At 59.5% G+C, this 27,144-nt stretch overlaps 1 protein-coding gene across 1 annotated transcript in view; it reads left to right on the forward strand.

Moving 5' to 3' along the window:
* The window catches only part of OTOF (otoferlin), a 189,829-nt gene that overhangs the window by 151,517 nt on the left and 11,168 nt on the right, over positions 1-27,144 (forward strand). Inside the window, exons 22-38 of the mRNA XM_039532355.1 lie at positions 689-841; positions 2,428-2,617; positions 3,074-3,198; positions 3,903-4,037; positions 5,302-5,463; positions 7,714-7,833; positions 8,267-8,428; positions 9,010-9,172; positions 10,022-10,152; positions 12,859-12,888; positions 14,871-15,002; positions 16,463-16,529; positions 19,552-19,706; positions 21,235-21,369; positions 25,004-25,141; positions 25,548-25,675; positions 26,842-27,012. Coding sequence (XP_039388289.1) covers positions 689-841; positions 2,428-2,617; positions 3,074-3,198; positions 3,903-4,037; positions 5,302-5,463; positions 7,714-7,833; positions 8,267-8,428; positions 9,010-9,172; positions 10,022-10,152; positions 12,859-12,888; positions 14,871-15,002; positions 16,463-16,529; positions 19,552-19,706; positions 21,235-21,369; positions 25,004-25,141; positions 25,548-25,675; positions 26,842-27,012 — 2,297 coding nt within the window. The remainder of the gene's footprint in view (positions 1-688; positions 842-2,427; positions 2,618-3,073; positions 3,199-3,902; positions 4,038-5,301; positions 5,464-7,713; positions 7,834-8,266; positions 8,429-9,009; positions 9,173-10,021; positions 10,153-12,858; positions 12,889-14,870; positions 15,003-16,462; positions 16,530-19,551; positions 19,707-21,234; positions 21,370-25,003; positions 25,142-25,547; positions 25,676-26,841; positions 27,013-27,144) is intronic.

Genomic DNA, 27,144 nt, shown 5'->3' on the forward strand with positions numbered 1-27,144 from the left:
TCTGTTCTGGGGATTACTATGGGGCAGTCCTCTGGCCTGTGTCATGCAGGTCAGACTTGCTGATCGCAATGGTCTGTTCTGGCCTTGCTCTTTCGGAGTCTATGAACTCTCCTGAGGCCCGCGGCAGCTCAGGCAGAGGCAGTTCATTGTCAAACCAAGCAAATAAAAACGCTACGTTCGGACATTTCCAAATTAAAATGTCAATTTGGGGCAAAACCAAAGGGCGGAATGTTGGCCCGTCCCGCGGGATGGAACTCCGATTTCCTCCCGGCTCTACTAGAGACTCAGCGTGCTGCTGGGAGCCCAGCCAGAGAGTTAAAGCTCCTTGAGGCCTCACCGGGGCGTGAAATCTGTGCGCTGCCCCGGAGCAGTCAGGCCTCACGAAGTTAATTCAGGGCAGTCACACGGCCTGGGTGCCCTGCACGAGGCCAGACTGGGTGATCACCACGGTCCCTTCTGGCCTGGGAATCTGTGAATCCACACGGGGAGGCTTAAAACCGTCTCTAAGGAAGGGAGTGGGGGACCCTGCAGTGACTGAGCCCTGGGAGACACTAGACAAGTCCATCCGCTGGTGCCTCAGTCAGTGTCACGAAGGAGGGGAGAGCTGGTGGGACGCCTCCCGCCGGTCCCGGAGAAGGGTGCCCGGCCATGCCCGCCGTGTTGAGCGGGGCCTTGTTGGGGTTCGCAGCCACAGCACAGCATCCCCGACATCTTCATCTGGATGATGAGCAACGGCAAGCGCATCGCCTACGCGCGCATCCCCTCCAAGGACATCCTGTACTCCATCGTGGACGAGGAGACCGGCAAGGACTGCGCCAAAGTGAAGACCGTCTTCCTGAGGGTAACCGGCCTGTGCTCAGGTGGGGCCGCCGCGGCCCTCGCTGGGGGGATGGAGAGAGAGACAGGAGGAGGAGGGGAGGGTGAAGAGAGGCAGGGAGGTGCCTAGAGCCTGGGGAAAGGGCAGGAAGGAGCTGAGTGTCAGGTCCTGGGCGCTGCTGCAGGTGAGGTACCAGTATCTGAGCTGTAAGAGTGGGAGGCCTCCCGCTGGGTTACACGGAGCAGGGGTAGGTGGGGAAGACGACGAAAAATGCCAGGTGGCTCTGAGCCCACAGGGCAGGAGGTGGAGGGTGGGTTGGACGGTGCAGTGGGTCTGACCCCATAGGGCAGGAGGTGGAGGGTGGGTTGGACGGTGCAGTGGGTCTGACCCCGCAGGGCAGGAGGTGGAGGGTGGGTTGGACGGTGCAGTGGGTCTGACCCCGCAGGGCAGGAGGTGGAGGGCGGGTTGGACGATGCAGTGGGTCTGACCCCACAGGGCAGGAGGTGGAGGGTGGGTTGGACGGTGCAGTGGGTCTGACCGGTGGAGGTGGGTTGGACGGTGCAGTGGGGGAGGTGGAGGTGGGTTGACGGTGCAGTGGGTCTGACCAGGTGGAGGGTGGGTTGACGGTGCAGTGGGTCTGACCGAGGTGGAGGGTGGGTTGGACGGTGCAGTGGGTCTGACCCCACAGGGCAGGAGGTGGAGGGCGGGTTGGACGATGCAGTGGGTCTGAGCCCACAGGGCAGGAGGTGGGGAGTGGGTGAATGGCGCAGTGGGTCTGACCCCACAGGGCAGGAGGTGGAGGGTGGGTTGGACGGTGCAGTGGGTCTGACCCCGTAGGGCAGGAGGTGGAGGGTGGGTTGGACGGTGCAGTGGGTCTGACCCCGCAGGGCAGGAGGTGGAGGGTGGGTTGGACGGTGCAGTGGGTCTGACCCCGTAGGGCAGGAGGTGGAGGGTGGGTTGGACGGTGCAGTGGGTCTGACCCCGTAGGGCAGGAGGTGGAGGGTGGGTTGGACGGTGCAGTGGGTCTGACCCCACAGGGCAGGAGGTGGGGAGTGGGTGAATGGCGCAGCGGGTCTGACCCTGTAGGGCAGGAGGTGGAGGGTGGGTTGGACGGTGCAGTGGGTCTGACCCCACAGGGCAGGAGGTGGAGGGTGGGTTGGACGGTGCAGTGGGTCTGACCCTGTAGGGCAGGAGGTGGAGGGTGGGTTGGAAGGTGCAGTGGGTCTGACCCCGTAGGGCAGGAGGTGGAGGGTGGGTTGGACGGTGCAGTGGGTCTGACCCCACAGGGCAGGAGGTGGAGGGTGGGTGAATGGCGCAGTGGGTCTGACCCCGTAGGGCAGGAGGTGGAGGGTGGGTTGGAAGGTGCAGCGGGTCTGACCCCGTAGGGCAGAAGGTGGAGGGTGGGTTGGACGGTGCAGTGGGTCTGACCCCGTAGGGCAGGAGGTGGGGGAGGGGGAGGGGGGCTGAATGGCGCGGTGGGTCTGACCCCAGAGGGCAGGAGGTGGGGGAGGGGGAGGGGGGCTGAATGGCGCCGTGGGTCTGACCCCAGAGGGCAGGAGGTGGGTCTGGTCTGGTCTGGCCCCAGCTGAAGCTCCCCCCCCCGTGCCCAGCTGCCCGGGAAGAGGGGCTTCGGGCCGGCCGGCTGGACGGTGCAGGCCAAGATGGAGATCTACCTGTGGCTGGGCCTCACCAAGCAGCGCAAGGACTTCCTGAGCGGCCTGCCCTGCGGCTTCGAGGAGAAGAAAGCCAGCAAGGGCCTCGGCCTCCAGGCCTTCCCGCCCATCAGCCTCCTCTACACGAGTAAGAGCCGCCCGCTCTCCCTCTGCTCCCTCGGGGGCTGCTCCTGGGGCCTTGCTGGGCGAGGGCTGGGGGCCCTGCCGATGAGTCACTCCAAGGGCGACGCTGGGATTGAAGGCAGCCCGGTGTGGGGAGCCGTGCTGCCCCACAGGAAGCCGGCCAGGGGACTGTACTTCTGGTGGCCTTCCTGCCCCACATGGCCCTTCCCTACTGATCCTGTCAGCCATGGGTCAGGAGTGGGGCTCTGCGCCAGACGCCTGCCGCCGCTGGTTCTGTGCAGCAGGAATCTGCAAGGCAGCCCCAGCACACTGCGCGTCCCGCAGGCACCTCTCCGTCCGGAGCAGCCCCCGTCCATGCTGGGCCAGGGCTCATCCCTGCCCCCAATGCCCTGGGGTGTCCTGCTCTGAGCTCTGCGGCTCAGGTGCTGCCCGGGAGTCTCACCCCCTCCTTTCCTCCCAGAGAAGCAGGTGTTCCAGCTCCGAGCCCACATGTACCAGGCCAGGAGCTTGTTCGCCGCAGACAGCAGCGGCCTCTCTGACCCCTTTGCCCGGGTTTTCTTCATCACCCAGGGCCAGTGCACGGAGGTAAGAGCCAGGCCCCTAAATCGGGGACAGGGAGGTGGGCGGGTTTGCATCTGAACTCGCTGGGCTGAATTTCTGGGCTGCAGCAAACCTGGTGGAAGCGTGAGGGGTAATGAAAACACCGCACATCAGGTGCTGCCCGGACGTATAACACGCTGGCAAGGTGTGCAACAGGTGCCCCTCTGGGCCTGGCCCCCGGCAGGATAACAGTCTACTTAGTGCTGCTAGCTGGTGGAGATTCCCCTTTAGCTCAAGCCAGGGAGGGCTGCACTGGGGGTGTAAAAATCTGGGGTTTGAACCCTGCTGGATGCTGTTCAATGTGCACCCATTGACTGATCCTGGCAGCTCCCCTGGGGGTGCCTGTTGTGATCCCCATTTTACACGGAGAGAAGCTGATACATGAGCAGAATAAGTGACCTGCCTGAGGGCCGACGGCGAGTCAGTGTCGGAGCTCTGGGGAGCTCCCAGTGCTGTGCGTCAGCCACTAGACCTCGCTTCTCTTTCACTCGGGGCCTTCAAGATGTGGTCAAGGCTCAACCAGCAAAGGCAAAGCTCTGCAAGCTGGGAGGAGATTGCCTTCGGGCATCCCGGCTCAGGGACCCACCTTCTCGCCAGTGCGTTGTGCGGGAAGTACCAGGAGAGGACGTCTGCCCCTCTCCTCCCTGTAACCACAGCCCTGCTGCTCCTTCCCCTCCCTGCTCCTCCAGGTGCTCAACGAGACGCTGTGCCCGACCTGGGACCAGCTGCTGGTCTTCGACAACCTGGAGCTCTACGGGGAAGCCCACGAGATGCGGGACGACCCCCCCATTATCGTCATTGAGATCTACGACCAGGACACGGTGGTGAGGGAGCGCCCCGGCGCGGCCCGCTGGGAGCACATGCCAGGGACCAGGGGGGCGGATTAGTCACGGGCACACAGAAGACACGGTGTTGGTGTTGGTGTTGGCTGTGGAAAGCCGCTTGTCCCCGTCACCGTCCCTAACTACCCCTGGGCACCCCCCCCCCAGCAGAAGGAAGAGGCTGCAGAACACAAGGGCTGGGCCAGTTACACAGCCAGTGCTGAATGTAACAGGCTGCTGCAGTGGCACAGAGCGGCTGAATTTTCCTGCTGATGTGAGAGTCAGCGACTGTGAGGCCGAAGGCAGGGGGACGTTAGTCAGGCCTTTACCTCTGTAACAGCATCTCAGTCCCGACCCGCAGTCCCCTGGTATCCGCTCCTGAACCAAACCCACAGCCCCCCTGGTATCCACTCCTGTCCCCAGCTCTGCCAGTGCCCCTCCCTCCTGACCCACAGCCCCCTGGTATCCACTCCTGTCCCAACCCAGAGCCCCCCACTATCTGCTCCTGTCCCCCAGCAATGCCAGTGCCCCTCCCTCCCAACCCACAGCCCCCCACTATCCGCTCCTGTCCCCCAGCAATGCCAGTGCCCCTCACTCCCGACTCGCAACCCCATGGTATCCTCTCGTGTCCCAATCCACAGCCCCCCGCTATCCGCTCCTGTCCCCAGCTCTGCCAGTGCCCCTCCCTCCTGACCCTCAGCCCCATGGTATCCGCTCATGTCCTGACTAGGGTGATCAGATAACAGGTGTGAAAAATCAGGACTGAGGGTGGGGGGTTATAGGAGGCCATATAAAAAAAGCCCCAAATATCGGGACGGTCCCTATAAAATCGGGACATCTGGTCACCCTAGTCCGACCCACAGCCCCCCCTGATATCCACTCCTGTCCCCTAACACTGCCAATGCCCCTCCCTCCAGACCTGCAGCCCCCTGCTATCAACACCTGCCCCCCCCCGCTTTGCTGATGCCCCAATCCCGACCTGCAGCCCCCTGCTATTCCAGCACAGGGCTCCCCACGCACAGGGCACAGGGATCATGGTATATTACGGAGGTGCCAGCCACGAAGCAACCTTGGCATCCACAGCCCACTGGAGAACTGGGCAGAATCCCTTGATTCAGTGAGCCCTCCGGCTCTTCCTCTCGATCCACTTGCCGATCAGCTTCCCGCACAAACCTGCCCACCCAGGCTGGGGGGAGCCATGGGGCTGGGCTGGGGGGTGGGAAGCGGCCTCCTGGGACACGCCCAAGCTCTCTCCCTGCCTTTCCAGGGCAAGGCGGACTTCATGGGCCGCACCTTTGCCAAGCCGGTGGTGAAGATGTCGGACGAGGACTACGGCCCCCCGCGCTTCCCGCCCCAGCTGGAGTACTACCAGATCTACCGGGGCAACTCCACGGCCGGGGACCTGCTGGCGGCCTTCGAGCTGCTCCAGGTAACAGCCAGGCCCACAGAGTCAGGTAGCAGATAACGCCACCCTGCGCGACCCCCCTGCGCTGGGCAGGGCCGGCTCTAGGTTTTTTGCTGCCCCAAGCAAAAAAAAATTCAGCTGCCCCCCACCTCAGCCCTGGGCTGTGCCCTTCCCCACCTGCGCCCCCTGCCGCCCCAGCCCTGGGCTCTCTCTTCCCCCCTGACCCGCACTCCCTGCCACCCCAGCCCTGGGCTCTCTCCCCCCCGCTCAAACGTGACCTCCTCATTCACCACAGCAATCCCCATTTACACTTGCAGTGGGGACTCAAACCATTTCTCTTATTTTTATTTCACTTTAGTATAAATCTCGCCCCCTCCCAGTCCCCCGCAACCCCATCTTTAGTGTTCCAAATGCACATGGACGGCACAGGGACTAACCCTCAAACCTTGCGCCCGGCAAGGGATGGGGATCTAGTGAAGAGGGTTCAGGCAGAGGAACGGGTGTGGGGGTGCTTGGGGGCTCTACACTGGCAGAGAAGCAGGGTGTGATGTGCTCGCGGGGGAGGATGGAGGAGGAGAGGGGGTATCAGGAGGATTGCGAGAGAAGAGGTGCAGGGGAAGGAGAGGTGCGGGAGGACAGGGCTGGGGGAGGGTACGAGGGGAGAGGTGCGGGGGAAGGGAGAGTACAAGGGAAAGGGGTGCAGTGAAGGAGCGATGCGGGGGGCTGCGAGCGGGATGGGGGGTGCAAGGGCTGAGAGGGGCAGGCACTGACAGCTATTTCCCCAGCCCCGTGCAGGCAGAACTGACAGGACGGACACTGACCCTCAGGTGCCTGAGCCGTGGGGGTCCCCCTGCGGGGCAGTATCCCCCGCTGCCCCGCTCGGAGCCGGGCTCTGCCTCTCCCCGCCCCTGGCGCTATGGGGGCCTGGGGCAGGCAGCGCGGAGCTGAGGCGGGGGAGGTGCGCAGTGGGCTGGGTCCGGGGGCAGGAGGGGGCAGTGGCAGCTCCTTGGCAGCTCGGGCTGCCCAGCCACTCGCCCCATCAGTACACGAGCCGGGATCCGCGCCCCCTGCCCAGCCCGGCGGCGCCCTGCACAGCCCACTCGGGCAGGGAAATGCCGCACTGCCCTGGGGAGACTCACAGCAGGACCCCTCCTCCCTCCCTGCATCCTGGGCCCTGCTTCCCTCCCTCCCCAGCTCCTCACACACTCCGGGAGCCCCTCTCGCCGCTGCAGCCCAGGCTCAGCTCCAGGGGACCATGCTCTGGCTCTCCAGAGGCAGGGCTCTGGCCAGGGCCGGCTCCTGGCTTTTTGCCGCCCCAAGCAAAAAAAAAAAAGGTGGGGGGGCAGAGTGCACCCCTTCAAAAGGGGCCGCCCCAAGCACATGCTTGGAACACTGGTGCCTAGAGCCAGCCCTGGCGCTGGGAGCTGCGCAGGCAACGCGGGGTGCTGGCTGCGACTCGTGTATCGCAGCGGGCGTGAGCTGGAGATGCTCCCAGGAGAGACGCGCGAGCACAGCCCCTGCCGGTTCTCCTGGCCGAGGTGCAGCAGAGGGGCTGGCTAAGTCCTCATTCAGCGAGTCCCCGCTTCCCGCCGGCTGGGCTGAGGCCTATGCTGATGAGTGGGCCAGCAGGGGGCAGCGTGTTGGGGTGGGGATCTACTGGCATTTCACCAGTCACCCCTGGACGGACCCTCACGACTGGCATTTGGCTGACGGGCCTCCCAGACAGGCAGCCTGGGCTGGGAGACGCCAAGGGAAGGCAAATCCACCCCTCCCTTGAGTGTTCCTTCCGGTGGTTAATCACCGCGCTGGTAAAGACGCCCGGCGCGAACCCTGCCCGCCCGCCTGCTTCTTGCCAACTCTAGTGCACCGGCGCTATCATGACAGGTGCCAATGGGCGCGTCTCCTGGCGCTCGAACAGCAGAGCTGTCCCAGGTTTGAGAGCCCCCCGGGGCCGATCGCCTCCGTTGGGGGTGCAGCCCTGTGAGTGCAGGAGCATGTCTCCTGGCACCATGCCGGGGAGCTGCCTGGCGGGGTTTTAGCTGCACGTCTGCCGGGACGGGGTGTCTTGGAGCTGAACGTCGTCTCCTCAGTGCTCCTCACTTGGGAGGGCGTCAGTCATCTGGGGTGGAGCAATAAACCCTGAGGAGCGAATGCAGGAACGTAAAACCCTCCTGTCCCGACCGGGCACGGGGGAACCGGGGAAGGAGGCGCTGAGCAGACGCTCGCGGGGCGTTTCGATGGAGCAGCTCCTAATCGGTGTCGTGTCTCTTCCAGATCGGCCCGGCTGGCAAGTCGGACCTGCCTCCGATCGATGGGCCGACGGACACGGAGCAGGGTCCCATCCTGCCGGTGCCCCTGGGGATCCGACCTGTGCTGAGTAAATACAGAGTGGAGGTAACAACCCTGGGGATGCTGCTCATCCGCAGGCCCCGGCTGCTTCCTGGGTCACTGGCGTTCGGTGTCTGGGCTCACAGTGGTGTCAATAAACAGCACAAACGCCCACGTCCGAATTGCACGGCAGAGGCCGCGTGGGGCTGTTCCGGCTGGCGCCGGGGGTGCGTCGGAGAGCCCACTATACTATCTGGGGCGGGGTCCAGACGCAGTGCTGGGGCACCCTGGCACGGCTGGAGGGCAGGGAAGCTTGCTCAGCTGCTGGATGGCAGAGGCGGAGGCTCTCATCCAGGAACAGGCAGCCCGGGGCTGTGTGTCCCCAGCCGATATCACACCACGGCCCTTTACCCTGGGCTCCCGGTGCCACCTCCGGCTGTCAGACACAGGCCGTGGGCGGCTCTCAGCTCCTCACCTCAGCGCCTTCCCTTCGGCCCAGATCCTGTTCTGGGGCCTGCGGGACCTGAAGCGGGTGAACCTGGCCCAGGTTGACCGGCCCCGGGTGGACATCGAGTGCGCCGGCAAGGGCGTCCAGTCGGCCCTGATCCAGAACTACAAGAAAAACCCCAACTTCAGCACCCTGGTCAAGTGGTTTGAAGTGGTGAGTCGGGCCTGCTCCGGGGCAGTGGGGAGGGGGATAGCTGAGCCCTGCCTGGCCGGGAGAGGCCATTCCTACCCCTCCTGGGCAGGGCCAGGGGTGGGAGTCCCATGGGGGAGGGGGGCAGCAGAAGCGGCTGGTGCGGGGAGCGGGGGCTAGTGGCCTAGGATCCAGCTGCTGCCTGAGTTCTTACCCTGACTCGGGCAGCGACTCCCTGGGTGGTCATGGGCAAGTCACTGACCCTCTCTGCCTCGGTTTCCCCACTGGGCTGATAGGGCTGTGGGGCTCTGCTCGGCAGTGCTGGCGCAGCGCCGTGTCACAAAGGGCCTCTATTAACGTAGGCCGATTAGTAGGGCCCATCCCGCTCCCGCAGGGTTCGGGGCCCTGCGCTCTCCCCCACTGGAAAGCAATTCCCTTCTCCCCAGCCGAGGGGTCACTTGAGGGCTGCCCTTCCCCCAACGGGAGTGAGTCCTGCTTGGCTGGGGAAGGAAACTGACCTAGCGTTCACCCTCCGATGGGACCCTGGTCTGAGCCTCCCCCGAAATGACCCCGACCCCCTACGACGGGGACCCGTTCCCTTCCAGGACCTCCCGGAGAACGAGCTGCTCCACCCACCCCTGAACATCCGGGTGGTGGACTGCCGGGCCTTTGGCCGGTACACGCTGGTGGGATCCCACGCCGTCAGCTCCCTGCGGAGGTTCATCCACCGGCCCCCGGACAAGAAATCCCAGCACTGGAGCACTGCAGGTACCAGCGGGAGGGGCGGATTCCCTGGGCTGCGTGTGGCCCCCGTCCGGCTACAGAACAGGGCGGGGATGGGCAGAGAGTGATAGAGAGGATGTGGGGTTTCCTGCTTGTTAAAGCGTCTAACTGAGCAGAGGGCAGGCGAGAGCCAGGCAGGGCTCCAGGGAGGGAGCGTCAGGTCAGGACAAGGGACGGGGGTCAGATGGGTGGGAGATTCAGGGGCTTGCTCAGTGGGTCGAGGCGTCAGTATCCCTGTGGAACCCACCCAGGCCCAGATAACAAAGCCCACCTCCGGACCGGTGCAGGCCCAGTGCCCGACAGCCGCAGCATCCCCTGGGGCAGGGACCGTGTCTGGAGAGCTCCGTGCGCGCCGATGGCACCGCGTGAGGAAGAAATAACCCAGGGATTAGTGGGGCAAAGGCCACCTCTTGTGCAGCCATGCAGGCTCCTCCGTAGCGAGGGCACGGGGGCCTCGGCAGAGAGGCCAAGGCCGAGGCCGACGCCTCCCTCCACACGGCACCTGTGCTGTGGAGAGGTAGAAGCCACCCGTCCCCCAGGCCATCCCCGCAGCTCCCTGCTCCAGCACGAAACTCCCACTCATCCCCGTGTGCTAGCTGGTACTGCAGGTGTGAGCGCCGGCCGAGTGGCCCTTCCCCTACGGCGACTCCGGCCGGGTTGGGTTTCCCTTTGAGGGCAGGTGTTTCCTTTCCCCGGATTCTTGTTCCCGGGACCGTTCCCGTTTCTTGTCTCTCTTCCCTATCGCCCCCCTCCCTCGCATTCCTGCTCCCCGATCTCTTCGGGTCTCCTCTACACTGGCTCTTCTCTGCCTCTCTCTCTCTGTCCTCTGTCCAGCTAAACTGCTCAACGGCTATTTGGCCCTGGCCAACGGAGGCCCATACTATCGTCCCCCAGGTGAAATTGTCATCAACATGGAACCGGACGTGCCCATCAAGAAAATGGAGACCATGGTGAAGCTGGAGGCTGTGAGTATCCGAGCAGCCAAGCTCATTCCTTGAGCGGCGTGTTTCTTTGCAAAGCTACAGCCCCCCGGGGCTGCTCCACCCAGAGCAGGGGCCACCCATCTGGTGGGACGTGCAACCAAATTGAGGCCCTGAGTGAAAGGCGTAGGCTGGCCCCACGCTGGCCTGGGAGGGTGCACATGGTGCTACGTGCACAGAGAGCCCCCGTCTGGGACTGAGAGCACATAGAGATTGGAATTCTGCTTCAAAGAGTAACAACCAGCACACACAGCACAGCACTCATACAAACCGGGTACCCCGCCTCAGCAACCCTACAATAACAACCAGCACACACAGTGCAGCACTCATACAAACCGGGTACCCCGCCTCAGCAACCCTACAATAACAACCAGCACACACAGCACAGCACTTATACAAACCGGGTCCCCCGCCTCAGCAACCCTACAATAACAACCAGCACACACAGCGCAGCACTCATACAAACCAGGGTACCCGCCTCAGCAACCCTACAATAACAACCAGCACACACAGCACAGCACTCATACAAACCAGGGTACCTGCCTCAGCAACCCTACAATAACAACCAGCACCCACAGCACAGCACTTATACAAACCAGGGTACCCGACTCAGCAACCCTACAATAACAACCAGCACTCACAGCGCAGCATTCATACATACCAGGGTACCCGACTCAGCAACCCTACAATAACAACCAGCACGCACAGCGCAACACTCATACAAACCAGGGTACCCGCCTCAGCAACCCTACAATAACAACCAGCACGCACAGCGCAGCGCTCATACAAACCAGGGTACCTGCCTCAGCAACCCTACAATAACAACCAGCACGCACAGCACAGCACTCATACAAACCAGGGTACCCGCCTCAGCAACCCTACAATAACAACCAGCACCCACAGCGCAGCATTCATACATACCAGGGTACCCGCCTCAGCAACCCTACAATAACAACCAGCACGCACAGCGCAGCATTCATACATACCAGGGTACCCGCCTCAGCAACCCTACAATAACAACCAGCACACACAGCGCAGCATTCATACAAACCGGGTACCCCGCCTCAGCAACCCTACAATAACAACCAGCACACACAGCGCAGCATACAAACCAGGGTACCCCGCCTCAGCAACCCTACAATAACAACCAGCACACACAGCGCAGCACTCATACAAACCGGGTACCCCGCCTCAGCAACCCTACAATAACAACCAGCACACACAGCACAGCACTTATACAAACCGGGTCCCCCGCCTCAGCAACCCTACAATAACAACCAGCACACACAGCACAGCATTCATACAAACCAGGGTACCTGCCTCAGCAACCCTACAATAACAACCAGCACCCACAGCACAGCACTCATACAAACCAGGGTACCCGCCTCAGCAACCCTACAATAACAACCAGCACCCACAGCGCAGCACTCATACAAACCAGGGTACCCGCCTCAGCAACCCTACAATAACAACCAGCACCCACAGCACAGCACTCATACAAACCAGGGTACCCGCCTCAGCAACCCTACAATAACAACCAGCACCCACAGCACAGCACTCATACAAACCAGGGTACCTGCCTCAGCAACCCTACAATAACAACCAGCACTCACAGCGCAGCATTCATACATACCAGGGTACCCGACTCAGCAACCCTACAATAACAACCAGCACGCACAGCTCATCACTCATACAAACCAGGGTACCCGCCTCAGCAACCCTACAATAACAACCAGCACGCACAGCGCAGCGCTCATACAAACCAGGGTACCTGCCTCAGCAACCCTACAATAACAACCAGCACCCACAGCACAGCACTCATACAAACCAGGGTACCCGCCTCAGCAACCCTACAATAACAACCAGCACGCACAGCGCAGCATTCATACATACCAGGGTACCTGCCTCAGCAACCCTACAATAACAACCAGCACGCACAGCGCAGCATTCATACATACCAGGGTACCCGCCTCAGCAACCCTACAATAACAACCAGCACTCACAGCGCAGCACTCATACAAACCGGGTACCCCGTCTCAGCAACCCTACAATAACAACCAGCACACACAGCGCAGCACTCATACAAACCAGGGTACCTGCCTCAGCAACCCTACAATAACAACCAGCACCCACAGCGCAGCACTCAGGTACCCTGCCTCAGCAACCCTACAATAACAACCAGCACACACAGCGCAGCATTCATACAAACCAGGGCACCCGCCTCAGCAACCCTACAATAACAACTAGCACCCACAGCCCAGCACATAACAAACTAGGGTGCCCCACCCTGGCATGTGTGAGCAACCCTACAATAACAAACCAGCATGCACAGCTGAAGAAGAGGAAAATGCCTGCACGTGCTCTGTGGATCCGTGCATTTCTCCTGAGCCCATCACCCTGATATTTAACTGGCAGAGCAGGAGAAGCAGCATCTCCCAGAGAATCATCTTGCAAACTTCCCTGGAGGTGTCCGTGCCTGTTCACTTTTAGTAATTGCAGTTGTTCATTTCAGGCCACCAGGCGCCTTGTTCATTTCCTTGGTGTGTGTGTCGTGCGTCTCTGTTCCCAGCTCATTGTGGCTGGGTGGGTGTCGTGCATGTGTGTGCAAAGCACAGAGGTGCATCCTCGCTCGCTGCTGGGCATTGGCACTAACTGTTTGTTCCCCCCGTTCCCTCTCGTTCCATGTGGCAGAACTCGGACGCGGTGGTGAAGGTCGACGTGGTGAGTGCTGGGCTTGTTGGGATTTGCCCTGCCCCTGCCCCTCTGCTTGGCTCTGGGGGTGCTGCTATGGGGCACGGGGGGAGCTGAGCCAGCGGGCACACACGCAGCAGGTGCTGCTATGGGGCACGGGGGGAGCTGAGCCAGCGGGCACACACGCAGCGGGTGCTGCTATGGGGCACGGGGGGAGCTGAGCCAGCGGGCACACACGCAGCGGGTGCTGCTATGGGGCACGGGGGGAGCTGAGCCAGCGGGCACACACGCAGCAGGTGCTGCTATGGGGCACGGGGGGAGCTGAGCCAGCGGGCACACACGCAGCGGGTGCTGCTATGGGGCACGGGGGGAGCTGAGCCAGCGGGCACACACGCAGCAGGTGCTGCTATGGGGCACGGGGGGAGCTGAGCCAGCGGGCACACACGCAGCGGGTGCTGCTATGGGGCACGGGGGGAGCTGAGCCAGCGGGCACACACGCAGCGGGTGCTGCTATGGGGCACGGGGGGAGCTGAGCCAGCGGGCACACACGCAGCGGGTGCTGCTATGGGGCACGGGGGGAGCTGAGCCAGCGGGCACACACGCAGCGGGTGCTGCTATGGGGCACGGGGGGAGCTGAGCCAGCGGGCACACACGCAGCGGGTGCTGCTATGGGGCACGGGGGGAGCTGAGCCAGCGGGCACACACGCAGCGGGTGCTGCTATGGGGCACGGGGGGAGCTGAGCCAGCGGGCACACACGCAGCGGGTGCTGCTATGGGGCACGGGGGGAGCTGAGCCAGCGGGCACACACGCAGCAGGTGCTGCTATGGGGCACGGGGGGAGCTGAGCCAGCGAGCACACACGCAGCGGGTGCTGCTATGGGGCACGGGGGGTGCTGAGCCAGCGGGCACACACGCAGCGGGTGCTGCTATGGGGCACGGGGGGTGCTGAGCCAGCGGGCACACATGCAGCAGGGGCCTGACCCCCAGCCCATGGACGTCAAGGGAGCCCTTCCTGTCTGTTGACTGGGCACTGGACTGCACATCTGTGCACATCTGTGATGAGCAGCGTCGGTGAAAGCCGGAGCCACGGGGTTAAAGCAGTGGTTCTCAACCAGGGGTCCGGAGCAGGTTTCAGGGGGTCCCCCGAGCAGGACCAACATTAGACTTGCTTGCGGCTCGGGGCAGAAAGCCGAAGCCCGGGGCCCTGAGCCTGGCCACCTGGGCTAGCTTTGTGGTGGCCCCTGTGGCGTGGGCCCCAAGCAGTTGCCCTCCTTGCGACCCACTAGTGGCCCTGGCTTCTATATGCAGAAACCCAGTTGCTGTGGCACAGGGGGACCGTGGAGTTTTTAGAGCATGTTGGGGGGCGTCAGAGAGAAAAAGGGTGAGAACCCCTGGGGGAGACGGTGCGGCGAGCCCAGAGCCACCATGACCCCAACGGATGGGAGCCCCAAATGGGCTTATTATGGCCAAGTTCAGCCACCAAACCCGCCCACCTGGCTCCCAGCGAAGAGCCGATCCTCAGCGGGCTCCGTGGACATCAGTGGAGCAATCGGGAGTGACGCCGGCTGAGACGCTGGCCCGGGAGGGCTGCGGGTGGCGTTTGGCCCTTGGGGGCTGCCTGGGAACGGGGGGCTGGCAGTGGATGCTGTTCAGAGCAGCGAGGAGCCTCACCCCAAACCTCCGCTCCCAACACCTCAGGCTTCGCCAGCGGGTTTGAGCTCAGGATTGGACCTCTGCAGCTTTGGGCTCCTCTCTTGGCAGCTGGGCTCTGAGCAGTAGCTAAAATGTCCCAAGGCTGGGCCGGCCCCGTGGTCTCCAAGTGCAGCGCCAAGCTGCCGCTGACTCCCTGTGTGACTGCTCCATGCCTCGGTTTCCCCTGCCTGAGCTAACGGTACACAGGCTGGGTTGGGAGGGGATCTAGTTCCCCATCTGGGCTGCAGGGCTCCTTCAGCCTCTCCCCATTTCTCTCTCGCTCTTTCTCCCCCTCTGCTGTGCTCCGCCCGCCCCGGCAGTCAGAAGAAGAGAAGGAAAAGAAAAAGAAGAAGAAGAAAGGAGGGGGAGAGGAGATCGAGGAGGAGGAGCCAGACGAAAGCATGCTGGACTGGTGGTCCAAGTACTTTGCTTCCATTGAGACTATGAAGGAGGTAGGAGCGGTGTAGGGAGGGAGGGGGCATGGGGTCCAGCCCATGGAGGAATTCACACTGCCAGGCGCGGCTATTTCATCTCCTCGGTTAACATTCTAGGGCCAGATTCCGATAGCTTGGCTGCTTTGTGGCACCAGAGCGATGCCGAGGTCCCGGCGAATCTGGCCCCTACGAGCAAAGGTTGGGCATTGCAGAGGATATGGACGCACACATTGTCCCCGAGGAAGCATCGGAGCTGACAATGAGATGCTGAGCCTTTTGTCTCTAGGTCGCTGATTCTTATCCGCTCTGAGTCCACTCCCCGTTGCGGCATACAGGGGCCTTCAAAGTAGACGCTCTCCCAGCCAGTAAATGCCTTCAGCATCATGAGCTACCCCAGCATCCAGAACGTAGCTTAGAGCAACCTCAAGGCAGCTCTAACTTACACAGGGGTCTGGCCAACTCTCTGGCTGGGCCCAAAGGCCTATGGGATACTAAGGTGACTTAAAGCCTCCTTTACTCCTCCTCACATGAGCCAACTCACTTCTCACAGCCCCTCTCTGTTCTCTTCCTGCCTTGTGGGCGTGAGAGAGGAGTTTGCAGCTGGTGTCTCGTTTGGGAACAGAAATGAAGCAGAGCTTCTGACCGCTTGTGCTTAGGAAAGGTCCATGGGACTCTTTATTCTGTTTTGTTTACTGCAGTACTGGATGTTAACTGTTCTTATTTAGTATTTCGATTATTGTAGTACCAAGGAGTCTCAGTTACAGACTAGGCCTCCAGTGCGCTCGGTGCTGTACAAATCCAGAGAGTCCCTGCCCCAAAGAACTGGAGCTGGGTGAAATTTTTCATCTGAAACTTTTTTTTGTCAAAACCTTCCCCAGATTTTTGAATATTTTGCAAGTTCATGTCAAATTTGCCAAATTGATTTAGTCAGGGGAAAAAAAACACCTCCCCCCAAAAAATTTTAAAATGACAATATTTTGTTCTGACACATTTTGAGATTTGTAGCTTTGAAATGACTTTTCATTGTGAAATTTACTTCAGTTTTATTTAAAAAAATGAAAAAGCTAAAGGCTTGAAAATAAAACAAATTGCTTTGTTTGATCCAAAATAATAATGAAAAAAAAATTGGTTCACTGAAAAAAAGATTTAAAATTTTTCGGAATGGCCAGTGAATTGAAAAATCAGTTTTATTCACCTAGATCTAGCATCAGCCCCAAAGTCTTGGACAAATTCCAGCTTACATTTTGCATGCGTAAAACTCCCCATGCAATGTTAGCTGGTCTTCACTTCCTGTCCTAAATGGTGACTGTGCTGTTATACAGTCGCTGTGCTTCACCCCAGGGCAGGCTGCATTTCAGTGGTGCTACATTTTATATTTTCTAACAGGCTGCAGGCTGAAAGGTATTTGTAGAAACAGAATGTGTCATTCCTGTGCCTGCTCTTTTCTGCATCTCATTGCCCGTCTCATCTCTCCCCAGCAACTCCGGCAGCAGGAAGCAGCTGCAGCAGAAGCTGAGGAGAAGGAGGAACTGGAGATTGCAGAGGGTAAATTTTTGAAAGCGTGATACCAAAGCGACATAGAGATCGATAAAACCGGGGTCAGTGCTAAGATCTCTCTCAGCATTCGGAAAGCTCAGACTGAAATCTGAGCCTCTGCCAAATTCTGTACCTCTGGCTCCAAGCTTGCAGTTTGGGGTCTCGCCACGTATTTCAGTGAGGCCAAACCTGACACACGTCGTCTTGCGATGATGGATCACGGCGCAGAGGTCTGTCCGACCCAGCCTGCCTGGCTTAGATGTGCCATGGCAGGGAGACAATGTGGTCTAGTGGTTAGCATCTAGTAAGAGTCACTGCCTCGCTGTGTGGCCTTGGGAGAGTCACTTAGTCTCTCTGTCCATCCCTTCCTCCGGGGGGTCCTCTGGCTGGTGTGCGGGAAGTGCTCAGAGATCTTTGGCCCTATAGAAGTGGCAAGTATCATTCTTAATAATAACCCAGCGTGCCAGGCTTCCCCAGCCTGTCCTGCCCCCACCCCCAGGACAGCCATACCGGAAGCAGGGTGGCCAGTTTCTCGGATGTATTATATCCCCTTGGGCCGCACCCTGTTACGCTGGTGTCATGTCATTGCCTTCAGGGAGGCGGTGGGCAACTCACAGGGTAGCGTAGCTCAGGGACTAGCATACAGCAGTGCCTGCCCTGCCAGGCTGCCCTGAGACATGGCTGTGCGCATCTCCAGTGCGTGCCACCCGTGGATCTCCAAGCGCTTCACCCCCCCGAAGGCATCCACCCTAACACTGCCCTGGGGAGGTGAGCAGGCGTCACTAGCCCTGTTTCACAAATGGGGAAACTGAGGCACAGGGCAATGAAGTGACTTCCCCAAGATCACACGGTGAGTCTGTGGATGATGCCAGGAACAGAACCAGAATCCCTGACGCCCAACCCTGTGCTTTTCCCACTAGGCATTGCTGATCATGTCAGTTGCATCCCAGTAGCATTAAGAAGTAGCTGGGTTGATCTGGCCCCTCCGGGAGTTGAGCTCTTCTGGGATCTCACTCACCACTCGGGTGAGACGCGCAGGGTGGTTGTGATCCCTGCAGTCGCTGCTCCGGCGGACTGGTCACACCTGTTTGCTAGGTTATTTAATAATTTGAAGGTTCTGAGGTTAAGTAACCTGCTGCGAAAGGCAGGCCCCGTCCATGATTCAGACTAGCAGGAAGAACTAATGCAGCCCATGCTGGCTACGAATGTCAGTGGCCGTGTCTAACTGGCCAAGGATGGTCCGGGCTGTGCAGCAAACGGTCGGTACGTCGGGAATCCATCAGGCTGGGAGGGGGGCTCCAGGAATGGGGTGTAGGGACTCTCACCTCTGAGTTCTGGACCCCAGTCAGTTCCCCGCAGAGGACTGATGTTTGGGGTGGCTGGGTGTCTCTGGGCAATCCCCTTCTAGGGGCTGATCCACTCTCCCTTACTCCCGGAAGTCACCCCCCCGGCTGCAGCGGAGCCGCTCATGTGGGTAAGGGCTGTAGGGCGGGGCCATAGATGGTACCGCGTAGCTCCCCGCTGGCTGGCTCATCACGCTGGGGGCAGGGTGGTTGGTGAGGAGGAAGCTCGCCGTGCTGCTCCCATCTCTACCTGTTCTTTGGGGAGGAAGCCATCGGCCCAGCACCTCTCACCGTGTGGGGCCAGACCCTCAGCTGGTGGGAGTCAGTGCAGCTCTGCTGACCCCGGTGGGCTGATTTGCACCAGCCACAGATCTGGCCCATTGATGTCGGTGGAGCTGGGCTGATTTGCACCAGCCGCGGTTCTGGCCCATTGATGTCGGTGGAGCTGGACTGATTTGCACCAGCTGCGGATCTGGCCCGTTGCCATCAGCGGCAATACACTGTTTGCACCCAGTGCAATTCAGCTGCCACGTGGTCTCTGCCCGTGGCCGACATCCGGGGGAGCGGGAGCCTGGGTGTACCTGGGTGCTGGTCACTGGTGCACTGGGGTGCATGGAATCAGCAGCCAGTCGGGAGGAGGGGCCTGTCTCAGCTCAGTCCCCGGGCTCTCCACCACGAGAAGCGCCAGGTTGCTCCCTGCAGAACCCCCAGCGCTCAGCCCTGGCTCCAAGTCTCTTCACCCCAGTCGCGAGGTCACTCTGGCTGCTCTTGGCACGGTGTCTCTGGCCTCCCTCACCTGTCTTTGCCAGCCATTCCCAAGCGGAGCCTGGCCATGGTCAGCTTCCGCCCCACATGCTCTACCCTCCCCCTTTCACACTGCGCATTTGTCTGTCCCAGTCTGTCTGTTCACATCTGCACGGCAAAGACACCATGAAAGTTGGCAAGACGGAGACAGCAAAGGAAGAGGAAACCCCCAAAGACTTTGGGATGGGTCAGGGGGAACCTTAGATCTTGGGAATGAGTGTCCACAGTTCCCTTTCGAACCAACCTGGGTTGGCTGCCTGGGTAACACACTTGTGTGTCGTGGCTGCTCTGCATAGAGGGTAACAGCCTACTACTGCTGCCACCTAGTGGGATTGCTCCTTTAGCTCCAGCGGTCAAGCTCTGTGCTGTGGGCTGAAGATCTAGGCTTCAGGCCTGCTGACAATCCATGCTGGGGTTGTTCCCCTGCTGCAAAGCATCATGGGTGCTGGGCATGGAGACTTACTCTGCTCAAGGGCAGTGGGATGGCAAGACCTATTGGGGTAAATAAGGTGCCCTCGATATTTTTCTTTCAACTGAGGCTTAAAACTCAGTTCTCCTCTCGCTTGTTCCAGTGTCGCAATGGTGACTTCCGGGGAGTTGCCCCTGGATCTCACCTGTGTGAGAAGGGAATCCAGCCCTTCATCAGAGCTCCTGAGACCAAAAGGACATTTAACCACTGGTCCGTCAGCAAATTGGACGTTACACCCCGGGGCAAGGTTGTGCCGGCTGACTCGACCTCCTGGGATGGGGGTTACCCATGTGAGCCGTAGGCTGTAGGTTTAGCTGTTGGCTGTCAGCTTTCATGCACACCATGGTTGAGTGTCCTGTGTTCATCCCACCCCCATCTCCACCTCCTTCCCACCCGTCTCTCCCCTTGGACTCAGAAATCAAACTTGATGACTCTCCTATGAAAGGCTCCAAGGGCCAGGCAAAGACCAAGGAGAAAGTCAAGGCGCCCAAAGAGGACAAGAAGAAGAAGCAGCAACAGCCACCTGAGGCCCCCGAGAAGAAGAGCAAACAGAAGATTGACGAACTGAAGGTGAGTGCCAGCCGCTCAGGGGCTAGGGTGGGTGCCAGATCCCAGCCTGGGGAGGGGCTGGTGGCCCATGGGCTTGGCCATTTGTCCTGAAAGCGTTACACCTCCTAAGGTGCAAAGTAAAAATAATCCCAACTCCACAGACACAATGAGGGGTTCTAAATTAGCTGTTCCACCTGAGAAAGGGATCTTGGAGTCACCATCGATAGTTCCGCGAAAACGTCCGCTCAATACTCAGCAGCGGGCAGAAGGGTTAACAGAAGGTTGGGAACTGTTAGGAAAGGGATAGAAAATAAGACAGATGCTCTATAAACCCATGGTGCTCCCAGAGCTTGAATACTGCGTGCCGTTCTGGTTGCCCCGTCTCAGAAAGGATCTAGGGACACTGGAAAGGTTCAGAGAAGGGCAACAAAGATGATCGGGGTCCGGAACGGCTTTCCGACGAGGAGAGATTAAAAAGATTTGGGTTGTTCAGCTTAGAAAAGTGACGACTAAGGGGGCATGTGATCGGGGGTATAAAATTGTGAGCGATGTGGCAACGGTGACTAGAGAAGTGTTTACACTTTCCCCAAATATAAAAACCAGGGGTCACCCCATGAAATGAATAGGCACCTGTTTAATACAAACCAAAAGTACGTTTTCCACACAACACACAACTGACCTGTGGAACTTGTTGTCAGGGGATGTTGTGAAGGCCAGAAGTATCACTGGGTGCAAGAAAGAACTAGAGAAGTTCACGGAGGGCAGGTCCATCAATGGCTATTAGCCACGATGGTCAGGGACACAACCCCAAGCTTGGAGCAACCCTAAACCTCTGACTGGAGCTGGGAGTACAGGACGGGTGGATCACCCCGTAACTGCTGTTCTGTACACGCCCCAGGGGGCTCTGGCACGGGCCACTGCTGGCGACAGGACACTGGGCTAGCTGGACCATGCTCTGACCCAGTACAGCCATTCCTACGTTCTTAGGACTGGAAGGGGCTCAGATAACGCGGGGAGGAGGAGATAAGAACCCAAACAGAACAGAGCCCCGTGGTCATTGCCATGGGCGTTTCTCTCATTATTTGTGTGGGTCACGGGGAAGCCAAGGTTAGTTTCAACACAGGACGTTCCTTGGGGCTCTGCCATGCCTAGCAGCGAGACGTGCTACGCCGCGGCACAGTCTCCCAAGGGAATGGATGCAAACCCCCTCACTTGCTCCAGTTACAAGGGGACTTGGTAAAGCCCCGGGAAAGGTCCTGCAGGAAGCAGACCAGCATTGGCTATGGGAGGAGCTGGGCTGTAATCTGGTTTTTCCTTCTCTGCTTTCTGAGGCCAGGTCTGGCCTGGCAGTTCCCTAGGAAGCTTGGGAGTCATCCCGCACGTTGTTGCTGTTGGCTGGGAATTACCAGCATTAGGTGGCCAATCCCCAATGGCGTTTAATGGGAGTTGGGAGCCCACTGCCCTCGGGTGCTCTGGGCTCTCAGCCTGCGTTGCTGCTGTTGGCACAGGGAATGTGCACGCCCCATGACTTTCCGCTCCACCTTCCTAGGTCTACAACAAAGAGCTGGAAATGGAGTTCGACAGCTTTGAAGACTGGCTGCACACGTTCAGCCTCTTCCGGGGCAAGATCGGGGACAATGACGACACCACGACGGAGGAAGAGCGGATCGTGGGCCGGTTCAAGGTGAGTTGGGCCCAGCCGGGAGACCCCCCTGCGGGCAGGGAAATGGATCAGCTACAATAGAAATCCATTCACGGGGACCCCAAATAAACCCTGCTCCGGCACCTGCAACCCTGCTCCCTTGGGGTGTTAGCCCGTTAGACCGAGCAAACTCTCCTGGGCTGAGACAGATCAGCACACGGATGGGAGACCCCCAGCAGATCTATCAGCAAGACTGTTATGGGCTAAGAGCTGCTTCTGGAGAGTGCAGGGGTGGAACCATGTGGCCTGCCCTGCCCACCGTGGGGTAACCCCCCCCCTTGGTCACAACCTGCCCCAGTCAGTCAGCGTCTCTTTAACTCCTGCAGTATCCACATGGGCTGGCCGCAAATAGAGCCAGTGCCCAGACCCACAGTGTATCCCTCAGCAAATCCTTCCCTTCCCTAGGCTTCCCAGATTATGGGCCAGTCCTGTGACTCCTCCACTGGCCTCTTCTCGACTCAGACAGGTAGCCCTGTTGACGCCAATGGGGCTATTGGCTTATGCAAATACTCACTCCAGCGAGGAAGGGCTTACGAGATTGGCCCCTGTGACAATGCGGTTCTGGCGGGACCCAACTGAGGTGCCAAATCAGGACCAATTGCTCAAACAGGGCAGTCACAGCCCTAGGCTGGGGTTTTTCCACCTCTAAGGCAAACCAAACCAGCCAGACAAAAAGGACTTCGGTTTCACCCCACTGGCTAACCACAAGTCACACAAGCAATTCCCTTAGACGCTCCAGTTTCCCAGTATCACCACCAGTGCCACTCGTTCTGGGGATGAATGGTTATGAAAACCAACACCCCAATAAAAGAAAAAGGTTCTCTCGATCCCAAAGGACCAAGCCCCAGACCCAGGTCAATATACACATCAGATCTTACCCACAAATCACGCTGTTGCCAATCCTTTAGAATCTAAAATCTAAAGGTTTATTCATAAAGGGAAAAAGGTAGAGATGAGAGCTAGAATTGGTTAAATGGAATCAATTACATACAGTAATGGCAAAGTTCTTAGTTCAGGCTTGTAGCAGTGATGGAATAAACTGCAGGTTCAAATCAAGCCTCTGGAACATCCCCCGCTGGGATGGGTCAGTCAGTCCTTTGTTCAGAGCTTCAGTTTGTAGCAAAGTGCCTCCAGAGGTAAGAAGCAGGATTGAAGACAAGATGGAGATGAGGCATTAGCCTTAGATAGGCTTTTCCAGGTGTAAGAACCTCTTTGTCTTTACTGTGGAAAATTACAGCAAACTGGAGTCTGGAGTCACATGGGCCCGTCCCTGCACTTTGCTGAGTCACAAGGCGTATCTGCCTCCTCTCCATGGCTCAATTGTACAGCTGATGGTCCTTAATGGGCCATCAAGCAGGCTAGGCAGAGCTGACACCAACTTGTCTGGGGTGTCACCCAGAACCACAGCATAAATTTGAAATACAGCCAGCACAGAGCCAATACTCATAACTTCAACTACAGAAATGACACATATACAGACAGCATAATCCTAACCAGCAACCCAGAACCTGGTCTTAGACACCTCATTTGACCCCCTTTATACAAGATTTGGTGCCACTACAGGACTTTGGTTGCAACCATGTTCTATATGGTCCCAGATTCTATCAATAACGTCACAGCCCCTCACAAAGGTATTTCACACGGAGGTGGAATCACAGCCCGTTACAAGCAGGGCTGGCTGGGAAGCAGGTTTTCCATCCTGCCAAAAGTGTTAAGATTATTTTGGGGGTGGGGCGGGATTTCATCCCCAGGTGGGAGGAAACAACAAATTTTTATTGCGAACCAAAGTTCTGCCAAAAAACGTGCGTCTGGCCAATGGAAATGGCTTGTTCTGAGATGTTCAAAATGTTTCATTTTGATTTTGGCCCTTTTACATTTTTTTTTAAATCTAAGTCAATTTTGATACAAAAACATCAACACTTTTTGTTCTGCGAATGTTGAAACGAGACATTTCTCCTGGAAAACGATTTCCACAAACGCTTTCCAACCAGTTCCAGTGACAATTTTCACAATGACTGCAATGAATTTCCATCAGAAGAAACTGGCCGGCAGTTGCCCACCCTGTCTCCTATTGTAAGTTCAGGGACATGGAAAGCAGCAGATGCGTGGTGTCTCCTGAATTCTCTGGCCCATCAGTAAATGTCCTCTCCCTCCATTGCTCTAGGTTTCATGGCGCTCTCGCTCGCCGCTTCCACCTCCAAACTCGCTACCTGCAGATGCTGAGACTCAGTCTATACCAGGAGTGGGCAAACTTTTTGGCCTGAGGCCCACATCGGGTTTCCGAAATTGTATGGAGGGCCGGGTAGCGGAGGCTGTGCCTTCCCAAACAGCCAGGTGTGGCCCGGCCCCTGCCCGCATCTGACCCCCTCCTGCTTCTCGCCCCCTGAGGGCCCCTCTGTGACTCCTGCCCCATCCAACCAGCCCTTCTCCCTGTCCCCGGCCTCCCCCGGAACCCCCACTCTGACTGCCCTCTGCTGCCCCATCCAACCCCTCCTCTCCTTCCTGATGGCCCCCCCAGGACCCCTGCCCCCATTCAACTCCCCCTGCTCCCCGCCCTCTGACCGCCCCGACCCCTATGAAGCCCCCACCCCCTGACCACCACCCTGGACTCCCCTGCCCTCTATCCAACCCCCCCGCTCCCTGCCACGCCACCCAGAGCACCAGGACAGGCAGCCGCGCCACCCGGCTGGAGCCAGCCACGCCACTGCCCAGCACAGAGCACCGGGTCAGGCCACGGCTCTGCAGCTGCGCTGCCCGGCAAGAGCTCACAGCCCCACCACCCAGAGCATTGCACCGGCGGTGGAGCCAGCTGAGGCTGCGGGGGAGGGGGAACTGCAGGGGAGGGGCTGGGGCAGGAGCTCAGGGGCCGGGCAGGAGGGTCCCATGGGCCGGATGTGGCCCACAGGCCATCGTTTGCCCACCCCTGCTCTACACTGAAAAGTCACGTTGACATAGCTACCTTGTTCAAGGGTGTGAAAAACCCACACCCTGACCTGCGCCAGCCTAGCCCCCAGAATAAACGCAGCCAGGTCAGCGGACGAGACAGGCTTAGATAGTCCAGCCATCCTGCCGACTTCATTCACGGGGAGTTCGTTTTCCTCATTCAGATTCCATAAAACAGAGAGACTTGCAAGTTTGGTGAAGCTTCAAAATCTGACCTACCTATCTAGAGACAGGCTATTGGCCGGATTTTCAGTGCTTCGGTGTATCGGCCACCCCCGCGGCCCTAAGGTGACCAGACAGCAAGTGTGAGAAATCGGGATGGGGGTGGGGGGTAATAGGAGCCTATATAAGAAAAGACCCAAAAATCAGGATTGTCCCTATAAAATTGGGACATGTGGTCACCCTGCACGGCCCTCACCCCTGGCCAGTCAGACTGCGGACTGTTTTCACAGGACTCACCAAAACGTTGCTGCATTCTTGATGCTATTTTCTCATTCAGTCTCTGAACCCATCTCAGCTTAACTCAGAGGTGTGACGGCTGGAGCCGCGGGCGCTGTGGCTCTGGGTTTACCCCGGGTTAACGGCGATCAGGATGTGGTCTGTAGGGGTGCTTGGTCCTCAGGCTGAGCCCTACTGTGGAATCCCGCTCGGGATGTGTTTTTCCTTGCACCAGGGCTCCATGTGTGTTTACAAAGTGCCGCTTCCCGACGACATCACCAAGGAGGCAGGATACGACCCCAACTTCGGCATGTTCCAGGGGATTCCAAGCAATGACCCCATCAACGTGCTGGTCCGAGTGTACATCGTGAGGGTGAGTGTAACCTGCCGGACAGCGTGAGCTACGGGGTCCAGTCCAGGGATGTGTTAAAATCAATGGGCTTAAACTCTTCAGAGAGGAGCGAGTGGGCAAGAGGGGCGGAGGAGCGGCGCTCTATGTCAAAACCGACATTCCCTGGGTGTCCCTGGCCTCTCACAGCCAGAGGGAGAATCCTGGGCTAGATGGACCATTGGGCTGACCCAGCTACGTTCTTCCGACGGGCGGAGGGAAGTCATGGCGCAGTTTGTCAGTTTTCTCTTGGAAGAAATGGAGGGAGGGGAGGTTTGAAGAGCAGGAGATTTGCAGCCACCCTACATAAAGTGAACACATGGCTGATGGGGGCCACGTGTGCCCAGGGAAACCCCGAGGGGACATCGTGTGTCTCGTGTCTTCCTCACAGGCCACCGACCTGCACCCAGCCGACATCAACGGGAAAGCCGATCCCTACATCGCCATCAAGCTGGGCAAGACAGACATCAGAGACAAGGAGAGCTACATCTCCAAGCAGCTCAACCCCATCTTCGGGAAGTAAGGCACCGCGGCGTTACTGTGGTGGCCACAGCTGAGCTCGCTGGGCGAGGGCTGGTCCGGACGCAGAGTGGGAGACAGGCCCTGCCCTGAAGAGAGCAAGTGGGGTCAGGAAGACAGCCCAGTGCTCTAGGCACTGGCCCATCCTGCCGGCTTGTCTCCAGTCCTGGCCAGTGCCTTCAGTGGGAGGCAGAGAACCGGGTCTTGGCAACCAGGGAGGCTGGAGTATAAAGTCTAGGGTAGGAGAGGAGCAGGAACGCAGAAGCGCTGAGCGGGTGGCTGCTGTCAGCCGCCCGGGGGACGCTGAGGGATGGTAGGTTTCCGGTCGTGCGGCAAGGAGCCAATGGAGATCAAGGCCCTGTTGTGCTCAGTGCTAGCGAAATCCAAAGTGAGAGACAGTCCCTTTGCCAAGGAGCTTGTGATGGGAACAGAGCAGCGGGACAAAGGCAGGCTTGGCGTCCCCGTTTCATCCAGCGCCGGGCCCACTCTCAGAAGGGGCACCGGTGCCCAGACTATGTCCCCGCCCCCATTCAGCCCCCGCCCCACACTCGCTCCTCTCCTTCCCTCATCACCCCCTGCTCACTTCTCTCTGTTCACTGATTGCTCCTCTCTGCTCCCTCCGGGCCTCGCCCCAGCTCCCTCCTCTTCATCCCTTCCCCCCCACCCACGGCTCACTCCTCTCTGTCCCGTCCCCATGCAAATAGTGGGTGGAGCCTGGGGGGAAGAGGCTGAGTGGGGGCAGGGCCTGGGGGCAGAATGTGGGCGGAGCAGGGGCGGGGCCTCAGGGTGAAGCGCAGGCAGAGTGGGGGCGGGGCCTCAAGGCAGAATGTGGGCGGAGCAGGGGCGGGGCCTTGGGGTGAAGCGCAGGCAGAGTGGGGGCGGGGCCTTGGGGCAGAATGTGGGCGGAGCAGGGGCGGGGCCTCGGGGTGGAGTGCAGGCAGAGTGGGGGCGGGGCCTCAAGGCAGAATGTGGGCGGAGCAGGGGCGGGGCCTCGGGGTGGAGTGCAGGCAGAGTGGGGGCAGGGCCTCGGGGCAGAATGTGGGCGGAGCAGGGGCGGGGCCTCGGGGTGGAGTGTGGGGCAGAGCCGGCTGCGAGGTGAGCCAGGGCCATTGGCAAGGGTGGGGCCTGCACCGAGGCCCAGGGGTAAATGCTCTTTCGTTCCCCAGGTCGTTCGACATTGAGGCCACCTTCCCCATGGAGTCCATGCTGACGGTGGCCGTGTACGACTGGGACCTGGTGGGTTCTGACGACCTGATCGGGGAGACCAAGATCGACCTGGAGAACCGATACTACAGCAAGCACCGGGCCACCTGCGGCATCTCACAGACCTACTCCACGTACGGCAACACCTCCCGCCTCGGGCCCTGCCAGCGTGGGGACGAAACTGCCCCCGGGCCGAGCGCCAGCCCCGGCCTATACCGCCCCCCAGCCCAGCAGGGCACGTGGAAACGCAGGGTGTGCTGCCTACC

This window comes from Mauremys reevesii, linkage group 3 (assembly GCF_016161935.1).
Source record: "Mauremys reevesii isolate NIE-2019 linkage group 3, ASM1616193v1, whole genome shotgun sequence".
Classification (NCBI taxonomy): domain Eukaryota; kingdom Metazoa; phylum Chordata; order Testudines; family Geoemydidae; genus Mauremys; species Mauremys reevesii.